The sequence below is a fragment of the Cetorhinus maximus genome, chromosome 15 (genome assembly GCF_964194155.1).
Source record: "Cetorhinus maximus chromosome 15, sCetMax3.hap1.1, whole genome shotgun sequence".
NCBI classification, from domain to species: Eukaryota; Metazoa; Chordata; class Chondrichthyes; order Lamniformes; family Cetorhinidae; genus Cetorhinus; species Cetorhinus maximus.
In genome coordinates this window covers 58,970,986-58,994,621 of record NC_135893.1, presented here as the reverse complement: position 1 = coordinate 58,994,621, position 23,636 = coordinate 58,970,986, and the positions used below count along the sequence as shown (strand labels likewise).

Genomic DNA, 23,636 nt, shown 5'->3' with positions numbered 1-23,636 from the left:
TTTCCTGCGGCTATAGTGGCCGGCTGGCGCCTATCTCAGGACTGCCCAAAGTGTTGACTGTGACCCCCAATGGGATGAGATTTTTAGGTCCCGAGCTCCAAGGCTGCTGTGAAGGTCCAGACGGATTTCTGACAGCTGCAAGGCCTCTTTAAATCCTCCCATTGTTTTTTGTTGGTGGGTGTGGCCTAATTGACTGCTCTCTGAGGCCTGATTGCTATTGCAAGAAAAAAAGCCTGTGAATAGGTAGCTTGCTTCTTTTTGGAAAAATCCTGCCTTTTTATATCAATCCCCCCCCCCCCCCCTCCCCCCACACCTTCCCCATGAGGGAGGTGATGGCGGTTGAAGGTGGGGGAGATGGGGAGTGGGGGGCAGTGAAGGTAGGGTAGATGATCATGCTCAACAACTGAAGCCTCCTCCGCACCCACTCCCCCTGCTCAACAATTCTCCTACCACCCCTCCCCAAACCCCTCAGATTTTCACCTCCGGGTCATGCAAAGTCTGAGGCATTAAAATGGGGTCACACTGGGAAAAAGTTTGGGAAGCCCTGGTCAACTTTGGAATATTGCTTACCCTAGTCTCTGTCATTTTTTAGGTTCTATGCAGCCGAGATTGCTGTTGGTCTATTTTTCCTGCACAGTCATGGCATCGTTTATAGGTAAGTGTGACAGCGGCTCACTCCAGCGGAACAGTATGACAAATTGAACCATTGCTGACTACGCGGTAAATCAATAGTAAGCCAAAAAAGTGTGCTAGTCATCACGAATCATGGTCTATTCAACTAATAATCCATAGTGGCCAGGCGCTGCGATTATGCTGTTTGACACAAGCAGGTGACAGTGATTGTGAATTGTCATGGCATTTAATACTCACATAGTCAAGATGGATGAAGCAAATAGCTCCTCCCAATCCCTCCCCCCACCCCCCCCCACCCCCAATATGTTTGGGACTGGTTCGAAAATACTTATTTATGTCTCCCCTCCTTAGATTTTAGAAAAAGCCTCACCAAAAGCTGATGAATGCGCTGCATCACTGCCATCAATCACTGAACAGTTACAGCGCACTGTGGTTGAGAGGAGTCTGGATCACACTGACACGACTTTCACATCAAGCTGGCAGCACATTCTTTAACTTCTATCTATATGTCTGGAACCGGCTGTCAGCCCGATCTCTCTCCGCATTTCAGGCTGCAGCTGACGAGAGTGTACATCACCTTATACAAGAGCTAGGCATCCTGTGATAGAAATCAGGGTCAGTGTGCTCCCCTGAACTAATTTTGATGTCCCAAAACTGGATTCAGAGAAGAATGTTTTCCCTAACTGGCATGTTTGCTTTTCAATCTGGCTTTTGCCTCTGCCCAGAAAATTGCTGGGAGAAAATAGCTCCAGGTGAGTCGTGCGTGCCTGTATGATGCACAAGATTTCAGAACTGTATGGGATAACCCTGGAACTCCCTTCGTAACAGCACTGTGGATATACCTACACCACATGGACTGCAGCAATTTAAGAAAGTGGCTCACCAGTACCTTCTCTAGGGCAATTAGGGCTGGCCTAGTCAGCAATACCTACATCCCGTTGGAAAATAAAAACCATCTAGGTCAAAGCAATCGGCTTTACCAACACCCCATTCACCATCTTAAACATTCGCTCAACAACAATAACAACTTGTATTTATGTAGCACCTTTAATGTAATCAAATGTCCCATGGTACTTCACGGGAGCATTACCAAGCAAATTATGACACTGAGTCACATAAGGAGATGTTAGATCAGATGACCAAAAGGTTGATCAAAGAGGTTTTGAGGAGTGTCTTAAAAGAGGAAAGCAAGATAGAGAGGTGGAGGAAAGGAAATTCCAGAGCTTGGGGCCTGGGCAACTGAAGGCACAGCCACCAATGGTGGAGCAGTTAAAATTGACAGTGCACAACAGGCCAGATTTAGAAAGGAGCAAGACCCTGGCAGGATTTGAGAACAGGGATGAGACTTATCAACGAGCACAGATGGGAACAGGACTTACTCCTGGCGAAAGCTCCCTCCATCACCAGCACACAGTGGCCGCAGTGTGTACCATAAACAAGATCACTGCAGCAACTCACCAAGCCTCCTCCAACATCACCTTTCAAACCTGTGACCCCTACCAATTAGGTCAAGGGCAACAAGCGCATGGGAACACCACAACCTGCAAGTTCCCCTTCAAACCACACACCATCCTGACTTGGAACTATGAGCAGAATCTTCTGCTCTCACTGGTGGAGAGTTTGGAGGTGGGAAAGGTATTTAATTAGATGGAATGGTGGCGTACCGGAACCTGCCGCCTTCCTGTCTCTGCCACAATTAAGTTCTGGGCAGGGAGGCCCAAGGTCACCCTTCCCAACCTGATTCCAATTGAGGCCCTTAAGTGGCCAATAAATTATCCACTATTGAGAGCTTCATCCAGGTGCCCCTGGTATTAACCCAGTGGCAGGTAGGCTTGCCGACATGTGACATGCACGACAAGTAAAACTGTGCAGCCAACTTGCCACCTCTGGGAGGAGGTGGAGTTCCTTGATCAAAGGTACTCAGGTTATGTGTTTTGTGTTAATGTACTTTTTTAAAACTTCGATCATGGGATATGGGCGTCGCTGGCTAAGTCAGCATTTATTTCCCATCCCTAATTGCCCTCACGTAGGCCAGACCAGGTAAGGATGGCAGATTTCCTTGGACATTAATGAACCAGATGGGTTTTTACAACAATCGGCAATGTTTTCATGGTCATCTTTTAATTCCAGATTTTTACTGGATTCAAATTTCACCATCTGCCTGGTAGGATTCAAATCCAGGTCCCCAGAGCATTACCCTGGAATCTCGAATACCAGTCCAGTGACAATACCACTATGCTACTGCCTCCCCTTTACTTGACCATAAATTCCTCTTTGCACATTTATTATGAATCCTGCTGTGAAGCTATGGTGTGTTTTGTCTGAGTAATTTTCCTTGCTTTTGAATTTTGATTTGCTTGATTGTATTTTACTTTCTATTTCTATCTCCTCTAGCCTACAACCTCTCCCTGATCTTCCTCCTGCCTGCTCTGGGGATCCCTGTTTCCTTAAGGCCAGTATGTCAGGCCCATTCTACCTCTGCCTGATACCTCCTGCCCCTTCCTCACTTGTACGTGTGACTCGTGATTTTGCACATTCTCCTCTGCCCCTGCACCACACTCTCATTGGGACTCTTGCTTGCTGTCCTGCTGTACCTCCGATCCTTGTTGCATCCTGTGCTCTCCCAGCTACCCACCCATCTGTTTGTTTTCTGCTGCATCAACTTGCTACTGGCCCAATGTACAAAATATTCACATGCAGCTTGGTCTAGTCTTGACCGCTGTTGGTCTGTTCTTGGCCCCTGCTAGTCTTCATTCCACCGCTGCTCTCAATCACTGCTAGGAAGCTCATTCTTGGCTACCAGTGCACCTCCTTCCTGCAGATCAGGCAATCCCCATATCCCCTTCTAGAGAAGTCATAGAAATCTTTTTTAGTTCATGTGAGCTAAATTCTTCTCCGCAATCTACCACAAAATCAGACAGAAAATGAGGTTCGGGCCTTGCTGCCTTCTGGAACAGCTGCCAGCTGCTCCAACCCTGCCTTCCGCACATAAGTGGTAACAGGGCCCAGGTTCCTGTCAGCTTTCCCTCATGCCTACCCCTGTTACTGCCACCTCTCAGAGAAACCATGGGATAGGTGAGAGCAGCTCTCAGGATGTAGCATTAACAACGCTGAGCTCCATAGGTGGAGGGAGATGGTCTTCTAGCAGCTTCTCTCCATTCCAACCTCTATCTTTGAGTACTCAGTCTCCATCAAAACTGACTGAGTTGCTGGTCTCCAGGTATTTCTGTCCCTTTAACTGCCAGGACACTTCATGTGATGACGCCACCACAGTATCACCAGAAGAGTTGTCGTATTGGACTCAAAATGTTAACACTGTTTTTCTCTCCACAGAAGCTGCCAGACCTGCTGAGTTTTTCCAACATTTTCTGTTGTATTACAGTATCTCCAGGACTTTGTGACTGGGTAATGGCAGGCTCCTTCTTAGCAATGGGGATTCTGCCGGCAGCCTAACAGGTATCTACGAAGAACCTTGACCAAGGCAGCAGGTCTGGGGGTTCTGACAGTGTCAAAAGGGAAAGTGCATGCTCTGCGTGTTCTCATTATACAAGTAATGTAAGCACATGTTAACAGACGATTATCTGCATTTCAACTGCCGTTAAATCTCCTAACAGAGACCTGAAGTTGGATAATGTGATGCTGGATTCGGAAGGACATATAAAAATAGCTGACTTTGGCATGTGTAAGGAGAGTATGTGGGATGGGGTAACAACCAAAACCTTCTGTGGTACACCTGACTACATCGCACCTGAGGTATGGATTAACTTACCTTTTACTTTTCCATTGGTGTCACACCAGCTTTGAACAAGTACACACTCCTGAATGGGAGCAATATGAAGAATCTGAGCAATATTAACAGGCTTACTCAAGAACAAGATTAGGCCATTCAACCTCTTTGAGCCTGTCTTGCCTTTTAATAAGATCATGATTGATCTGTATCTAAACTCCATTTAACCACCTTAGCTCCGTATTCGTTAATACCCTTACCCACCAACAAAACTCTATCAATCTCAGTTTTGAAATTCTCAGTTGACCCCTAGTCTCAGCAGCTTTTGGGGAAGAGGGTTTTGGCTTCCATTATCCTTTGTATGAAAAAGTCTTTGCTGACTGTTGTTCCTTCTCCATTACATTTACAAGGGAAGTGGGGCCTTCAATATTCAGGCCCTGACTCCTTAGATATGCACAACTTCCCCTCTCTGGACGAATGATTGCAGATCTATATTACCACCTGCTTTGGATGTGCATGGGGAACCAATATTGTGTAGACTGGTTGTCATGTTTGAGATCTCACTGACGATGCCAGTACCTGTGCTTTCATCCAAACACTGAGTTTGAGGTGTTAACTAGGTGATCCACAATTGGGGGGATCAGATGGGGTATGTTTGTCCTGTAGCCAAGTGCAAAAACGAGGATAAGGAGTGCCCACAAGAATCTCTGTTGGACAGTCTCGGGATTGAAGTTGCAGCTGAACTGCCGGTGACCAGTTGCAGGTTATATTTTTTGACCATTGATCTGACTGAATGAGTTCTGATACTTAGTTCAAGGTCTTATTTCAGGGGTTGTTCCAGTCATGTTCAAAAGAGGTGCAGGAATTGGATATTTTTGTTCTTGGAATGTTTAAGCCACTCTGTGCGTTCTCAGAATTAGATTTTAGAGAAGATAGGATCAGCTGGATATCTGGAATACAAGGAAACAAGTAGAATTTGTCTGCCCAGTGTGGAGCCCCATTAGAGGCATGTTCCATTATGGTTCCCAAATCCAAAGAGTTAAGGAGCAGGTTGACAGCTATGGCTCAGTGTGCAGACCAAGTCTCTTTCTCTCCCTTGCTCTCTCTTTGCACCCATGTTCTCTCCCCCTTGTACGTTCTCTGTCTCTCTTATGTGCTTGCTGTTCCTCTCTTGCAGGTACTCTCCCTCTCTTGCATGTATTTTCTCTTTCCTGTCCTCCCCCTCTTTTTTATGCTCTCTCTTTCTGAAGTCTCTGACATTGTGTATAATACAACTGAAATGAGCCTATTACATGGACAATGGAGTCGTGCCTGCTGTGAGCTGTTGGCTCTGTCTGTGATGTAGGACTTTTTTTCTGCTGTAACTGCAAACTCAAATTCTGCTGATCAGAAGCAGCAGATGATGGCGCCTGAGGCCTGGACTGTGTTGCATTTGGAAACGGGCTTTATCACAATGGAACAAATGAAGCCTTAACCAGTCTACATCAGGCTTCCAGCTGTTACCTGGCAGATTTCCATTGATTTGGAGTGCTTCTTTTTGTCTCTCATATCAGAGTTTCTGTCAGTTGAATTATGCCTCATCTATCTGCTCCAAAACTATTTCCTTACAACACAATATTAGGAGAGGGAAAAAATGGAAATTGTAGTGTCATCTGTCAGGTCCTGTCTAACTCTCTAATGGTGGCTGTGTTTCTATAGCCGGGCCTTGATCACATCAGTGACTGCTGTCCCTCTTGATGTGACACATCTCCAGCCATGATCCTTGTCTTGGTACTTGGTGGCACAGTTTGTTGGAGCATGGACAGATAATCCTGATGTGTTTTAAATCAGTATTTGTTCTGTGCAGTTGCTGCAGCATCTGACAAACTAATACAATAATTCCTGTCTTTCCAGATCATTGCCTACCAGCCATATGGAAAGTCTGTGGATTGGTGGGCGTATGGAGTGTTACTGTACGAAATGCTAGCAGGACAGGTAATGGTTTAATTAGAAATCTTCAGAAAGGTTCGAGAAATTGGAATAAATGTTTATGGCAGTGGGATGGAGTGAGGGAGTAGAGACTGGGTGGTGCGTATATGGATCTGTATTTGGGTGTGTGCGCGCATGCCAATTTGTGTCTGGGTCTGTGTGTATGTCTCGGTCTGCGTGTGTATGCCCATTTGTGTTTGGGTCTGTGTGTACCTGGGTCTGCGTTATGTCTGGGTCCATGTTTCTCCACTCACCATCTTTACACACACATTACTAATTTTAATTATTGTTCTTTTTCTTCTTCCCTCCAGCCTCCTTTCGATGGTGAGGATGAAGATGAGCTTTTCCAATCTATCATGGAACACAATGTAACTTACCCCAAATCAATGTCCAAAGAAGCGGTGTCCATATGTAAAGGAGTAAGTGTTGATTAATCTCTGATTCTAACTACTTTTGCAATGAATGCTACATTTAGTAGAAGGAAACCACTGGCATAGCTCAGCAAGGCACTAAATGTTAGGAAGCTTGGAGCGGATTTGGAACAAAAAAATCTCTTCATATTCTTCTGGTTGCAGTTTCAACCTAGATCCTTACAGGGTCAGCCCTCAGCTCCATATAAGTATTCTCATTGACATCTCCTCCCTGCTACTGTAAAGCAAAGTAGAAGCAGCTCTGATGAACTCCTGGCCCGTGTTTTTTGCTTTCATGATGCGTGTTATGGAGTTGTAATATACTTCAGATATGTTGTTATACACTATAATGCTATGTAATATACAACTGATACATCTTATATAGTTTATAGTACAATGTAATAAGCAGCCAACATGTGTTACACAGGTTATAAAACTATAGAGTATACAGTTCATGTAATTATACAGTAGGTTATAATACGCTGCAATTTACAGCTGATAGCATCTTCTGAAATAAATCTGGAGGTTTAAACATCCCAGAAGGGTTAGCCATCAATCTGCATAACAAGGTGCACACACGGACTGTGCACATGAAAGACATCAGGGAGAATCCAGTGTGGATAGACAACTTGCTATGGATTTGCATCCAATCTGTTTCCACTCATCTGCTGGTAAATCAGAGCACTAAGTGGCGTGCTACTCTCTTAGGCTGAATTGAATTATAGCACTGAGCTTCATGGACAATCGCCCAGAAGCCATTGCAAATTAGAACAACACTAAATCTTATCTGTCAGCTTTATTTCCCATAGTGTCACTCAAACCGGAAAGCAGAATGCTGTCAATGAAGAGATAATTATTGCAGCATCTGTTATCCATAATGCAATGACTTCTCACGTGGCTATAGGATCAGCTGCTGCAAAAATAAAACAAGAAAGCTACAAGACCAGCAGTTTCACTTAGTGAAGTGTGTGGTCAAGTTAGTGTTCGCAGAGCGATTGGAATAGAAGTGTAGGAGGAATGTGGATAAGAGTGGCATAGGAAATCTTTAAACACCCACTTTGAGTCATAAACCTTCATTGAACACAATGTAAAAATCAAAAATCTTACTGTCAACTATTTAACAAACTGATTCTTACAACAAAATTAAACCATGGGGCAAGTATAGGTAAAGATTTCTTTAATATAATTGTATGTTATGTGAAACAATTAGAAATGAATCACTCTCCGAAAGCATTGTCGTGCTTGTAGCTGTTACATTAGTCTGCCTGGCTGCAAGTTCTTTAAACATCATACAATGCCTGTGTATCTGTGTAGAATCCCTGTTTTACTCGTTCATGTCACTGGCTCATTGATACATTTTTTATGAAGGTGCACTCAGCTCTAGGATTAGCCTTTTCAGCTGTCAGCTCTTTCCTCCTGGTAACAATTCCAGCTGGACACGAAATATATTACACTATGGTGTTGGAAAGAAAGAACTGCATTTTTGTCTTTTCTGTTATCTAGAAGTATTTCCCAAAATGCTATGAATTGAATAGCTCCATTCAGTTACTCAGCACTGGAGGTACTCATCATCCAAAAGGTTGAGGCAACTCACGGTGTGACTGTTAGGATTCTCTATAAAATCCTGAATAATAAAAGGCTTGGACACGAGAGTTAGATCAACTTTAGAGATATTGTGAGTAGGCAATACATCGATATACTCACAAATAGGATACCCATTGGAAACTAAGTGCTGACTCTCTCTAAGGTGGTTCTTAATGAGTAACCATCACCTTCTCAAGGGCATTTAGGGATGAGCAATAAATGCTAGCCTTGCCAGCGACTCTCAAGTCCCACGACCAGAGATCATAGAACCTTACAGCACAGAGGAGGTAATTTAGCCCATCATGCCTGTGCTGACTCTTTTAAAAACTATCGTGTTAGTTCCACTCTTGATGTAACCCTAGCACCAAATGATAGTCCTTTGTCTAAACCTGACTTAAACCAGTTCTGCAATATATCACATGACTTGTTTCAGCTCAAAACTGTTAGCCGCTTTATCAAAGCTGATCTAGTCTTAATATTTTTCCATGTGTCCAGCATGAGAAAGATACATGTACTCATCATAGCAACCACAGATCAAGTTTAACCTATTCATTGCCAACAGCAGCATAACGGAACACGACTGGCTATCGTGTGGTAGAATCTGCTTCTTGTGAGGTTGGAGCATATAAGAAAAAGGATGCTAAAGCACTAAAAAGTCATAAGTCACACTGAGAAGAGTCCAAGCTGCCAATCCCGGTTGCTATTCACATCTGTATCTCAGCATCAGTATATCGCTGATTGGAAATCATTAGGCCCCCAAACAGTCAGAGAGAAATAGAAGAGCAGATATGTAGGCAAATTTCAGAGAAGTGTAAAAATAATAGGGTAGTAATAGTGGGGGATTTCAACTTCCCCAACGTTAACTGGGTTAGTCATAGTGTGGTAGGTTTAGAGGGAGCAGAATTCTTAAAATGCATCCAGGAGAGCTTTTTAAGCTGGTACGTAGAAGGTCCTACAAGAGAGGGGGCGGTCCTGGACTTAACTTTAGGGAATGAAGCTGGGCAAGTGGTAGAGGTAACAGTAGGGGAGCATTTTGCAGATAGTGATCATATCTCCATTAGATTCAAGGTTGCTATGGAAAAGGACAAGGATGGGCCAGAAATCAGAGTTCTAAATTGGGGGAAGGCCGATTTTAATAACATCAGATATGATTTGGCCAGAGTGGACTGGGAGCAGCTACTTTTAGGTAAATCTGCATCAGAGCAGTGGGATTCATTCAAGAAGGAAATAGGAACAGGGCCAACATATTCCAGTAAAGATAAAGGGTGGGACCAACAAATCCAGGGAACCCTGGATGTTGAGGGATATACAGGATCGGACAAAGAAAAAGGGAGGTTTATGGCAGATACCGAGGGCTCAAAACGGCGGAAGCCCGAGAAGAATATAGAATGTGTAGGGGGGGAACTTAAAAAGGAAATTAGGAGAGCAAAAACGGGGCATGAAAAATATTGGCAGGTAAAATAAAGGAAAATCCAAAGTTAATTTACAAGTACATTAAGAGCATAACTAGGGAAAGAGTAGGGCCCATTAAGGACCATAGTGGTAATTTGTGTGTGGAGCCGGAAGACGTAGGTAGGGTTCGAAATGAATACTTTGTGTCGGTGTTCACAAGTGGGAGGGACGACGTGGGTATGGAAATCAGACAGAAGGACTGTGATATAATTAAAGAAATTAGCATAGAAAGGGAGGAGATTCTAAGTGGTCTGGCAGGCTTAAAAGTAAATAAATCTCCAGGCCTGGATGAAATGTATCCCAGGCTGTTGAGTGAGGCAAGGGAGGAGATAGGGGCGCTGACAATAATTTTCAATACCTCTCTGGCCACAGGAGAGATGCCAGAGAACTGGAGGACAGACAATGTGGTACCGTTATTCAAGAAGGGAGGAAGGGATAAACCAGGAAACTACAGACCAGTCAGTCTAACCTCAGTGGTGGGGAAACTATTGGAAACAATTCTGAGGGACAGAATTAATCTACACTTGAAGAGGCAGGGATAAATCAAGGACAATCAGCACGATTTTGTTAAGGGGAGGTCATGTCTGACCAATTTGATTAAATTGTTTGAAGAGGTGACCAGGTGTGTAGATGAGGACTTCAGCAAGGCTTTTGATAAGCTCCCGCATGTGAGACTGATAACAAAGGTAAGTGCCCATGGGATCCAAGGCAATTTGTCAAATTAGATCCAGAATTGGCTGAGTGGCAGGAAGCAGAGGGTGATGGTCGAGGGGTGTTTTTGTGACTGGATGCCTGTGTCCAATGGGGTTCCACAGGGATCAGTGTTGGGTCTCTTGCTGTTTGTGGTATATATAAACGATTTAGGCTTGAATGTAGGAGGGTTGATCAGTAAGTTTACAGATGACACGAAATTGGTGGGGTGGTAAATAGTGAGGAGGGTAGCCTTAGATTACAGGAGGATATAGACAGGCTGGTCAGATGGGCTGATCAATGGCAAATGGAATTTAATCCAGAGAAGTGTGAGATGATGCACTTGGGCAGGACAAACAAGGCACAGGAATACACGATGAATGGTACGACCCTGGGAAGTACCAAGGATCAGAGGGACCTTGGTGTGCATGTTCACTGGTCCCTTAAAGTAGCAGGACAGGTAGATAAGGCGGTTAAGAAGGCATATGGGATACTTGCCTTTATTAGCTGAGGCATTGAATATAAGAGCAGGGAGGTTATGCTGGAACTATATAAAGTGCTGGTTAGGCCACAGCTAGAGTATTGTGTGCAGTTCTGGAATCCGCATTATAGGAAGGATGTGATTGCATTAGAGAGAGTGCAGAGCAGATTTACCAGGATGTTGCCTGGGCTGGAGAGTTTTAGTTATGAGGAAAGATTGGCTAGACTGGGGTTATTTTCCTTGGAGCAGAGGAGATTGAGGGGGGATAGGATTCAGGTGTATAAAATTATGAGGGGCATAGACAGGGTAGACAGGAAGGAACTTTTCCCGTTGGTGCAGGGATCAATAACCGGGGGCATAGATTTAAGGTAAGGGGCAGGAGGTTTAGAGGGGATGTGAAGAAGAATTTTTTCACCCAGAGGGTGGTGGGAATCTGGAACTCGTTGCCCGAAAGGGTGGTAGAGGCAGAAACCCTCATAACATTTAAGAAGTATTTGGATGTGCACTTGTGATGCCATGGCATGCAAGGCTATGGGCCTAGTGCTGGAAAATGGGATTAGAATAGTTAGGTACATGTTTGACCAGTGCAGACTCGATGGGCCGAAGGGCCTTTTTCTGTGCTGTAGACCTCTATGGCTAAATCCCTGCACTCAGCCTGGTTCTGCAAGGTTTGGGGGGTATTAATCCTCCACATCCCTCTCGTTCAAAGTCAAAAGACTAAAATCAGCACCATGGGACCTTGTGTAAGTTTCAAAGGCTGAAAAGCAATTGAATCTGAAGGTAAACTTGGTGTAGATAAGGAATTGACAGAAGGAATAGACAGCACATGGCTCTTGTTAGGAGATTGTTTGTGTGCAGAGTGAGGTGCCCCACAGAACTATCCTGGCCCTTGACCACTTCCAATCTATATTATAATGACGTAGATCCAAACTCAATGCACGCAGGCAGATTCATGGTTGGGGCTGTTAATTTGGACAAAAGTAAAAACCTGCAAAAGTGTTTGATAAAACCTATCTGTATCAAATGCCATCTGCCAACATACAAGCGAAAGGCTCTGTACATTTGAAGGATGTCATGGGTTTAACATGGATGGGGTAGAAATAACTAAAGATGAAAAGGCTTCTGGTTGTAATAGTAAATTCTGCACTTAATATATTAAAATCGCCACAGGATAGCCATGAACAAAACAAGTTGAAAGCTGAATTATATTGCAAGGTCTGCTTTCTGTTTAGCATGTTGGAATGTGATACCCCGGTCACAGAACTCGAGTAATATGTTCAATCTTGGTCACCACTGCTGACAACAACAATTTGTATTTAACACATTAAAACATCTCAAGACACTTCATAGAAGTGTTCCAAAGTGAAGTTTGACAATGAGCCACACAAGGCAATATTAAGACAGATGGCCAAAAGCTTGATCAAAGAAGTGGGTTTTAAGGAGCATCTTAAAGAATAGAAGAGAAGTAGAAAGACAGAGGTGTTTAGGGTGGGAATGCCAGAGCATAGGGCATAAGCTGCTGAAGATTGGGCCACCAAAGTGGAACAAATAAGATTGGGGATACTTAAGGGGACAGAATTGGATGAATACAGATGTCTCAGGGGTGGTTACTGTGTCTGCAGGAGCTACAGATATTAACCGGGGCAAGCCAATCGAGGGATTTGTTAACAAGGGCAAGCGTTTTAAAATCAAGATATTAGACCATAAAACATAGGAGCAGAAATTAGCCCTTTCGGCCCATCGAGTCTGCTCCGCCATTCAATCATGGCTGATAAGTTTCTCAACCCCATTCTCCCGCCTTCTCCCCGTAACCTTTGATCCCCTTACCAATCAAGAACCTATCTATCTCGATCTTAAATACACTCAAGACCTGACCTCCACAGCCTTCTGTGGCAATGAATTCCATAGATTCACCACTCTCTGGCTCAAGAAGTTTCTCCTCATCTCTGTTTTAAAAGGTCTTTCCTTTACTCTGAGGCTGTGCCCTCAGGTCCTAGTCTCTCCTACTAATGGAAACATCTTCCCCACGTCCACTCTATCCAGGCCTTTCAGTATTCTGTAAATTTCAATCAGATCCCCCCTCATCCTTCTAAACTCCATCGAGTATAGACCCAGAGTCCTCAAACGTTCCTCATCTGTTAAGCCTTTCATTCCTGGGATCATTCTCGTGAACCTCCTCTGGACCCTCTCCAGGGCCAGCACATCCTTCCTGAGATACGGAGCCCAAAATTGCTCACAATATTCTAAATGTGGTCTGACCAGAGCCTTATAAAGCCTCAGCAACACATCCCTGTTTTTATATTCTAGTCCTCTCGAAATAAATGCCAACATTGCATTTGCCTTCCTAACTACTGACTCAACCTGCAAGTTAACCTTAAGAGAATCCTGGACTAGGACTCCCAAGTCCCTTTGCACTCCAGACTTCTGAATTCTCTCCCTATTTAGAAAATAGTCTATGCCTCTATTCTTCCGACCAAAGTGCATGACCTCACACTTCCCCACGTTGTATTCCATCTGCCACTTCTTTGCCTGTTCTCCTAACCCGTCCAAATCCTTCTGCAGCCTCCCCACCTCCTCAATACTACCTGTCCCTCCACCTATCTTTGTATCATCTGCAAACTTAGCCAGGATGCCCTCAGTTCCTTCATCTAGATCATTAATGTATAAAGTGAAAAGTTGTGGTCCCAACACTGAGCCCTGCGGAACTCCACTAGTCACCGGCCGCCATCCTGAGAAGGACCCCCTTATCCCCACTCTCTGCCTCCTGCCAGACAGCCAATCTTCTATCCATGCTAGTACCTTGCCTCTTAACACCATGGGCTCTTATCTTACTGAGCAGCCTCCTGTGCGGCACCTTGTCAAAGACCTTCTGGAAGTCCAAGTAGATAACATCCATTAGCTCTCCTTTGTCTAACCTACTCGTTACCTCCTCAAAGAATTCTAACAGATTTGTCAGGCATGACCTCCCCTTGATGAAACCATGCTGACTTTGCCCGATTTTACCATGCACTTCCAAGTATTCTGAAATCTCATCCTTAAAAATGGACTCTAAAATCTTACCAATGACCGAGGTCAGGCTAATCGGCCTGTAATTTCCCGTCTTTTGCCTCACTCCCTTCTTAAACAGGGGGGTTACATTAGCGATTTTCCAGTCCTCTGGGACCCTCCCTGATTCCAGTGATTCCTGACGCCTCCACTATTTGTTCAGCTATCTCCTTCAGAACTCTGGGGTGTATTCCATCTGATCCAGGTGATTTATCCACCTTCAGACCTTTCAGTTTTCGTAGCACCTTCTCCTTGGTAATGGCCACCATACTCACCTCTGCCCCCCGACTCTCTTGAACTTTGGGGATGTCACTCGTGTCTTCCACTGTGAAGACTGACGCAAAGTACCTATTCAGTTCCTCCGCCGTTTCTTTGTTCCCCATTATTACTTCTCCAGCGTCATTTTCCAGCGGCCCAATGTCCACTTTTACCTTTCTCTTACGCTTTATATATCTAAAAAAAACTCTTGCAATCTTCTTTTATATTACTGGCTAGTTTACCCTCATATTTAATCTTCTCCCTCCTTATTTCTTTTTTAGTTGTCCTCTGTTGGTCTTTGTAGGCTTCCCAATCCCCTGGTTTTCCACTGCTCTTCGCTGCATTGTATGCTTTCTCTTTAGCTTTTATGCTGTCCCTGACTTCCCTTGTCAGCCATGGTTGCCTCGTCCTCCCTTTAGTATGCTTCTTCTTCCTAGGGATGAATTTTTGCTGTGTCTCCCAAATTACTCCCAGAAACTCCTGCCATTGCTGTTCCACTGTCTTTCCTGCTAGGCTCATCTCCCAGTCAATTCTGGCCAGCTCCTCCCTCATGCCTCTGTAGTTGCCTTTATTCAACTGTAATACCGTTACATCTGATTCCAGCTTTTTCCTCTCAAATTGCAGGGTAAATTCTATCATATTATGGTCACTTCCTCCTAAGGGTTCCTTCACCTTAAGCTCCCTTATCAAATCTGCCTCATTACACATCACTAAATCTAGAATTGCCTGTTCCCTATTGGGCTCCACCACAAGCTGCTCCAAAAAGCCATCTCGTAGACATTCCACAAATTCCTTTTCTTGGGATCCACTACCAACCTGATTTTCCCAGTCTACCTGCATATTGAAATCCCCCATGATCACTGTAACCTTGCCTTTCTTACACACCTTTTCTATCTCCTGGTGTATCTTGTGCCCCACATCCTGACTACTGTTCGGAGGCCTGTACATAACTCCCATTATGGTTTTTTTACCTTTGCGGTTCCTCAACTCTACCCACACAGATTCTACATCATCTGACTCTACATCATTTCTTGCTATCGATTTAATTTCATTTCTTACTAACAAAGCAACCCCACCCCCTCTACCAACCTGCCTATATTTTCGATAGGATGTATATCCTTGGATATTTAGCTCCCAGTCCTGATCCCCTTGCAGCCATGTCTCCGTGATGCCCACCACATCATACCTGCCAATTTCAATCTGCGCCACAAGCTCATTTACCTTATTTCGTATACTGTGTGCATTCAGATACAACACCTTCAGTCCTGTATTTCCTGTCCCCTTTCTCATTATCGTCCCTTTATCTGATGTGCTTGATTCCTAGCCCTTTCCAGACTTTAATAGCCTCTCCTGGGCTCTCCTTTCTTTTCAGTTTTTTCATAATTTTCCATGAAGTTGAATCCACCACCCCCCCCTCCCCCCCACCCCGCCACACGCTAACCTGCTGCTTTGTTTCCCATTAGTCATACTTCTTGGAGTTTTACCCTTCCCTCCCCCCCACTTTCTAGTTTAAATTCCTGTTGACCACCCTATTTACCCTTTTCGCTAGAACATTGGTCCCAGATCGGTTCAGGTGGAAACCGTCCCAACGGTACAGATCCCTCTTGTTCCAATACTGATGCCAGTGCCCCACGAAATGGAACCCCTCTTTCCCGCACCACTCCTTTAGCCACGTGTTTACTTCCCTTATTCTCACGTCCCTATGCCAATTTGCAGGTGGCTCGGGTAGTAATCTGTAGATTATAACTCTTGAGGACCTGTTCTTTAATTTAGTTCCTAGTTCCTGATAATCCCCAAACAGGTCCTCTTTCCTAGTCTTACCTATGTTATTTGTCCCGACGTGGACCACAACAACTGGAACCTCCCCCTCCCTCTCCAATATCCTTTCAAGCCGGTCAGAGATGTCCTTACCCTGGCACCGGGCAGGCAACATACCATGCGGGACTCTTGATCTTGCTTACAAAGGAAGCTATCAATTCCCCTAATTACAGAATCCCCTACAACTACCACTTGTATTGTTGCTCCCCCCTCTTGAATGGCCTCCTGTGCCACGGTGCCGTGGTCAGCTGGCTCATCCTCCCTACAGCCCTCTTCCTCATCCACACCAGGAGCAAGTACTTCATACCTGTTGGACAAGGTCAAGAGCTGAGGCTCCTCTGCTCCTGAACACAGGATCCCTCTACCTGCCTCACTTGCAGCCACACCCTGCTGACCCTGACCACTGACCGGACTTGAGGTACTTAATCTACCGGGTGTGACCGCCTCCTGATACAAAGCGTCCAGGTAACTCTCCCCCTCCCGGATGTGCCGCAGCGTCCGGAGCTCGAACTCCAGCTCATCAATTCTGAGCCGGAGTTCCTCCAGCAACCAATACTTGCTGCAGATTTGGTCACTGAGGCTCACAATGGGATCTGCCAGCTCCGAAATCAAATAGCTACAGCACATCACCTGCCCAGCCATCTCTACTGAGATAATTAATTTATTAATTAGCTTTGCAGTGTTTTTTTTTCAAATTTGGTGCAGATTTCCTACCAACCAATCAGGTCACAGCTTTCCTGTGATGTCACTTTTTTTCAGTTTTGGCTTCAGTTACTCTGTGCCCCGAGGTCACCGCTCCAGTGCTCCTCCCTCCGAGTCTGCTCCCTAGAGACAAGGCCGCGAATCCCCGAGGTAAGCTAGATTTATACTCACCGCTCCAGTGCTCCTCCCTCCGAGTCTGCTCCCAGGATTTACTCACCAATCAGCTGCTTTTTCTTTAAAATCCACTTTTAGAAGAGTGTCCCTCGCAGGTCTGGTGCACTCCTGAAGGCACTGCCTCTTCCTCACTTTTTTTTTAGGTTTGAGGAGGAGGGAGGGATGGAAACACTACAGCAATGTAATGTTTGGGGCTATTCCGTTCTTTGACAGTGGGTCCTCCTCAATTCCCTCCTGAGTCGCGGTGGCTGCGATGACTTCTCCTAGAATGCTTCAGTCACTTCTCGCCAGCGCCCTCTGTTGGATCACTAATGTTGGATATTGTTTCACTGGAAGCCCGTGTTAATCAGCGAGTATAGGGTGATGGGTGAACAGGATTTGGTGCGAGTAAGGTTTTGGATGGCCTCAAGTTCACAAAGGGTATAATGAGGAAGGGAAGCCAGGTGTCCGCTGGAATAGTCAAGCCTAGAGGTAGCGAAGGCATGAATGAGGGTTTTAGCAACAGATGAGCTGAGGCAGGGACAGAGTCGGGAGAGATTGTGGAGATGGAAATGTGTGGTAATAGTGATGGCATGGATATGTGGTCAGATGTTCATTTCAAGGTCAAGTGTGACACCAAGTTTGCTAACAGTTGTTCAGCCTCACAGTTGTTCATGGTAGGAACTGAAGATTTTGGCTTTGGACTTCCCAATTGGAGAAGGCTTCTGCTTATCCAGTACTAGATGTCGGACAAGCAGTCTGATAATCAAGCAACAGTGGAGGAATCAAAGGAGATGATTGTGAGGTAGGGCTGGGTTTTGTCAGCATACATATGAAAACTAATGCTGTGCTTTCAGGTGATGTTGCTGAGGAGCAGCATGTAGATGAGATATAGGAGTGGATCAAGGATAAATCCCTTGGGGGACACCAGAGGTAATGATGTAGGAGTGGGAAGAGTAGCCATTGCAAGTGATATTCTGGCTACTGTTACGTACACAAGAATGGTACCAGGTGAGTGCAGTCCCAGCCAGCTGGACAACAATGGAAATGAGTTGGAGAAGGATGGTGTGGTCAACCATGTTAAAGGCTGCAGACATATTGGGAAAGGATAGTTTACCTTTGTCACAATTGGACTGAATGTCATCTGTGACTATGATAAGAGCCATTTCAGTACTGTGGCAGGGCAGAAACCTGACTGAAGGGATTCAAACGTGGAATTTCAGGAAAGATGGGCATGAATTAGGAAGGTGACAACATGTTCAAGGGCTTGGAAAAGGTGCTTGGAGATGGGGTAGTAGTTTGCAAAGACTGTGGGGTCAAGGTTTGGTTCTCGAGCAAGGAGGTGATGATGGCAGATTTAAAAGGGAGAGGAACAGCACCTGCAGAGAAAGAATGGTTAACAATATCAGCTGACATGGGGACCAAGAAGGGAAGTTGGATGGTCAGCAGTTTAGTGGTCAAGGGAGTAATAAGTGGGTCCCATGGATAAAAAACACACACCGATTCACAAATGTTGCTTGGAAAGAAACTGTTATTCCTACAACCATGTAAAAGTGTCAGTCAGACATCTTATTAAAGTATCAATAACGGAGGTTTCAAACACTTCACAACTCAATCTTAGCAAAATAAACATTGAGATCTTGACAAAAGAGATCACGGAAAGAATAACTTATTCTAACCACTTAAAAATGTCAGTGAAGCAAAGTCAACAATTAACTTCACTTGTCAAAACAGAATTCCTGATGAGCTCATGCTTTTATTGGTCTAAGCTCTCATGCATAATGAGGACAGGTGGAAACCCAGATGTCCAACTGAAGAACATTACTAAGAGGTTTTTTTTCTCAGCAGTTCCACACTTGCCATTGTTGTTAAATGCTCATTGGTTACGTACATAGTGTATTTTGGGTGAATGGGCATGGAAGGGGCATAGGTTGACATTGAATTGACATAGACTGAGGGACAATGGGGTGTGACTGGGAGCATCAATTGGCACAGAGAGTATGAGGGGCCATGGGGAGTAGCTAGGGGTAAAAGTTGGCATGGAGAATATGAGGGGTCTTGAGTAATGGCTGGCAGGGAATGAGGGGCCATGGGGAATGGGTGAAGGTTAGAGGGCTTTTAACTGCTTTTATTACAACTGGGACATAGTCCCAGAGTACCAAGGTGGGCCTTCGAACCAGCCCACCTCAGCACTTGCCCTCCCCTCTGGCCATGTAGGATCTACTTCCAGGATTGGCTAGCCTGACCCCAAGATACACCCACCTCCCTGGAGGGAACGTGTGCAATTAAAATTAAAACCTATCCAGTTGGTTCTTTTATGATTACAGCGTGTGAACAGTTAAACACTCAATGAATTAGCAAAATATATCCTTTTCACAAAACCCCTATTACAGTCAAATGAGGAATGGGAAAGAAGGGAGCCATTCGAGCCCCCCTCACCTGATCGTAACAATATGGTAGTAGATAGAGGTTACTATCTATTTAAACCGAGGTGGGTCTGCCGAGCCAGGGAATTTCCTGACTCAAGCTACCCGCCTATGTAGTGAAAATCTGGCCCAAAGTCAAGAGGTCTCACAGTAGGATAATGTTGAATTAGGTAGAGTGGAGTCAGCATGTATCATTGATGAAATGTTGTCCAAATTCAGAGACAAGTGTAGCGAGTGAAGTCCAGGTGAAGCTGTTTGGTAGAGAATCAGAGGATGCAATGATGGAGGTACTTCCTTGGGAATTAAGATCCAGGAGTTGTACAGAATCGGCCGCTGGGCAGAAAGATGATAGTGAAGTTGGTGGTCACTGTAAAATCCAGAAGCTGCAACAGTTTGTACTGCCATCCAGGTGAGTGTTTTTCTGGCCAAGTGACTGAAACTGAACCTGAAAACCAGTATAACTAGAGACCAGTCACAAGCTCAGCAGGAGATTGAAGCCTCTCTGTCACACAAGCATTGTGGGAAGGGCTGTAAACTGATCAAAGTTATGGTAAAATAGAACAATAGAGCAGCAGATTAGAGATGGGAGCTATGTCTAATGATGTAGCCAATGTAGTACACACACAAGTGTGGTCTTGAAGCCCAGAGTTGTCCAGCAAATTGGAAGCCATGTTTGAGAATCAGGTCCAGAGGTTTTGCCAGAGCTCACAAAGCAAAAAAATACGTAGCAGATCAGAGACCCAAGGGAAATATTCAAGCCATGGAGGAGGTCAACAGGCTGATCTGAACTGAATTGGAAGGAAAGACTGGAGAAATTTGAGACTCTAAAAATTAAAGGAAATGACAAAAAGTTAATTTACAGAAGTAGACTAGACATGAAATGGGACAGATAAGAGAACTAGGACCATTACTTCAAGAAAGAACACTAAATACATTCATGCAGCACCTTTCATGACCTGATATAGCACTGCTCATGAGAGTGGCTGCAAAGTGGTCATAATATGAGAACAGTGTTAAAGTCAGGAATTTGGTGAAAGTGAAAATTCTCTGGTATTCCTCCAACTGAAATTTAGTTTAACATTTAGAATTTGACTTGAGTTTTAAAAACTGGAGAAGAAACTGCAAGCTAATTAAGCTACCTAGTTAATAGAAACTGCCGGTCAGTGGCAGTTAACTGTCAGTCGAGGTGTCAGCTGTGGCTCAGTTCATAGCACCCTCGCCTTTGAATCAGAGGGCTGTGGGTTCATGTTCCACTCCCGGAAAACAAGAACTGTGATTGTACTCGAAAGAGTTGCAGTCTGTGACTGTTGATAACTCGAAAGAATTTTTTAACTGTCAATCAGCTGTAAGCTGTAGGTGCTAATTACTATGAGCAGGAAGCCGAGTTCGCAATTGTAATTTAGATGTGATCCATAAAGGTCTACATAAGTAATCACTATCTCCAACCATATTGTTACGATCAGGTGAGGAGAGATTAAATGGCCTCTTTCACATTCCTCATTTGACTGAAATAGGGTGTTTGTGAAAAGGATATACTTCCTAATTCAGTGAGTGTTTAAGTGTTCACAGACTGTAATCATAAAAGAGCCAACGGGATAGGTTTTCTTAAGTTTAATAAAGACAGAGAATAGCTTTGTCATACTTAACCCAGTCTAAGTAAAATAATAAAATATGGCACTGACTCTCACACACTCACCCCCTCCCACACTCTCCCCCTCCCACACTCCCACTCCCGCCCTCCCACACCCACCCCCCCCAGACACTCCCACTTCCCCCCCTCCCACACTCCCACTCGCCCCCCCCTCCCACACTCCCACTCCCCCCCCCTCCCACACTCCCACTCCCCACCCCCCCACACTCCCACTCCCCCCCCTCACATACTCCCACTCCCCCCCTCACACACTCCCACTCCCCCCCCCTCACACACTCCCACTCCCCCCCCCCACACACTCCCACTCCCCCCCCCCCACACACTCCCACTCCCCCCCCTCACACACTCCCACTCCCCCCTCACACACTCCCACTCCCCCCTCACACACTCCCACTCCCCCCTCACACACTCCCACTCCCCCCCTCCCACACTCCCACTCCCCCCTCACACACTCCCATTCCCCCCCTCCCACACTCCCACTCCCCCCCTCCCACACTCCCACTCCCCCCCTCACACACTCCCACTCCCCCCCTCACACACTCCCACTCCCCCCCTCACACACTCCCACTCCCCCCCTCACACACTCCCACTCCCCCCCTCACACACTCCCACTCCCCCCCTCACACACTCCCATTCCCCCCCTCTCACACTCCCATTCCCCCTCTCACACACTCGAACTTCCTCCCCCTCACACACTCGAACTTCCTCCCCCTCACACACTCGAACTTCCTCCCCCTCACACACTCGAACTTCCTCCCCCTCACACACTCGAACTTCCTCCCCCTCACAAACTCGAACTTCCTCCCCCTCACACACTCGAACTTGCTCCCCCTCACACACTCGAACTTGCTCCCCCTCACACACTCGAACTTCCTCCCCCTCACACACTCGAACTTCCTCCCCCTCACACACTCGAACTTCCTCCCCCTCACACACTCGAACTTCCTCCCCCTCACACACTCGAACTTCCTCCCCCTCACACACTCGAACGTCCTCCCCCTCACACACTCGAACGTCCTCCCCCTCACACACTCGAACGTCCTCCCCCTCACACACTCGAACGTCCTCCCCCCCTCACACACTCGAACGTCCTCCCCCCTCTCACACACTCGAACGTCCTCCCCCCTCTCACACACTCGAACGTCCTCCCCCCTCTCACACACTCGAACTTCCTCCCCCCTCTCACACACTCGAACTTCCTCCCCCCTCTCACACACTCGAACTTCCTCCCCCCTCTCACACACTCGAACTTCCTCCCCCCTCTCACACACTCGAACTTCCTCCCCCCTCTCACACACTCGAACTTCCTCCCCCCTCTCACACACTCGAACTTCCTCCCCCCTCTCCCCACACACTCGAACTTCCTCCCCCCTCTCCCCACACACTCGAACTTCCTCCCCCCTCTCCCCACACACTCGAACTTCCTCCCCCCTCTCCCCACACACTCGAACTTCCTCCCCCCTCTCCCCACACACTCGAACTTCCTCCCCCCTCTCCCCACACACTCGAACTTCCTCCCCCCTCTCCCCACACACTCGAACTTCCTCCCCCCTCTCCCCACACACTCGAACTTCCTCCCCCCTCTCCCCACACACTCGAACTTCCTCCCCCCTCTCCCCACACACTCGAACTTCCTCCCCCCTCTCCCCACACACTCGAACTTCCTCCCCCCTCTCCCCACACACTCGAACTTCCTCCCCCCTCTCCCCACACACTCGAACTTCCTCCCCCCTCTCCCCACACACTCGAACTTCCTCCCCCCTCTCCCCACACACTCGAACTTCCTCCCCCCTCTCCCCACACACTCGAACTTCCTCCCCCCTCTCCCCACACACTCGAACTTCCTCCCCCCTCTCCCCACACACTCGAACTTCCTCCCCCCTCTCCCCACACACTCGAACTTCCTCCCCCCTCTCCCCACACACTCGAACTTCCTCCCCCCTCTCCCCACACACTCGAACTTCCTCCCCCCTCTCCCCACACACTCGAACTTCCTCCCCCCTCTCCCCACACACTCGAACTTCCTCCCCCCTCTCCCCACACACTCGAACTTCCTCCCCCCTCTCCCCACACACTCGAACTTCCTCCCCCTCTCCCCACACACTCGAACTTCCTCCCCCCTCTCCCCACACACTCGAACTTCCTCCCCCTCTCCCCACACACTCGAACTTCCTCCCCCTCTCCCCACACACTCGAACTTCCTCCCCCCTCTCCCCACACACTCGAACTTCCTCCCCCTCTCCCCACACACTCGAACTTCCTCCCCCCTCTCCCCACACACTCGAACTTCCTCCCCCCTCTCCCCACACACTCGAACTTCCTCCCCCTTCTCCCCACACACTCGAACTTCCTCCCCCCTCTCCCCACACACTCCCACTTCCTCCCCCCTCTCCCCACACACTCGAACTTCCTCCCCCCTCTCCCCACACACTCGAACTTCCTCCCCCCTCTCCCCACACACTCGAACTTCCTCCCCCCTCTCCCCACACACTCGAACTTCCTCCCCCTCTCCCCACACACTCGAACTTCCTCCCCCCTCTCCCCACACACTCGAACTTCCTCCCCCCTCTCCCACACACTCGAACTTCCTCCCCCCTCTCCCCACACACTCCCACTTCCTCCCCCCGACACACTCCTA

At 46.6% G+C, this 23,636-nt stretch overlaps 1 protein-coding gene across 2 annotated transcripts in view; it reads left to right on the top strand.

Moving 5' to 3' along the window:
- LOC144690717 (protein kinase C beta type) overlaps window positions 1–23,636 on the top strand; it is a 277,204-nt gene that overhangs the window by 228,091 nt on the left and 25,477 nt on the right. For both annotated transcript variants that reach the window (XM_078558489.1, XM_078558488.1), the window contains exons 12-15: window positions 593–655; window positions 4,248–4,386; window positions 6,254–6,334; window positions 6,640–6,747. In XM_078558489.1, coding sequence (XP_078414615.1) covers window positions 593–655; window positions 4,248–4,386; window positions 6,254–6,334; window positions 6,640–6,747 — 391 coding nt within the window. The remainder of the gene's footprint in view (window positions 1–592; window positions 656–4,247; window positions 4,387–6,253; window positions 6,335–6,639; window positions 6,748–23,636) is intronic.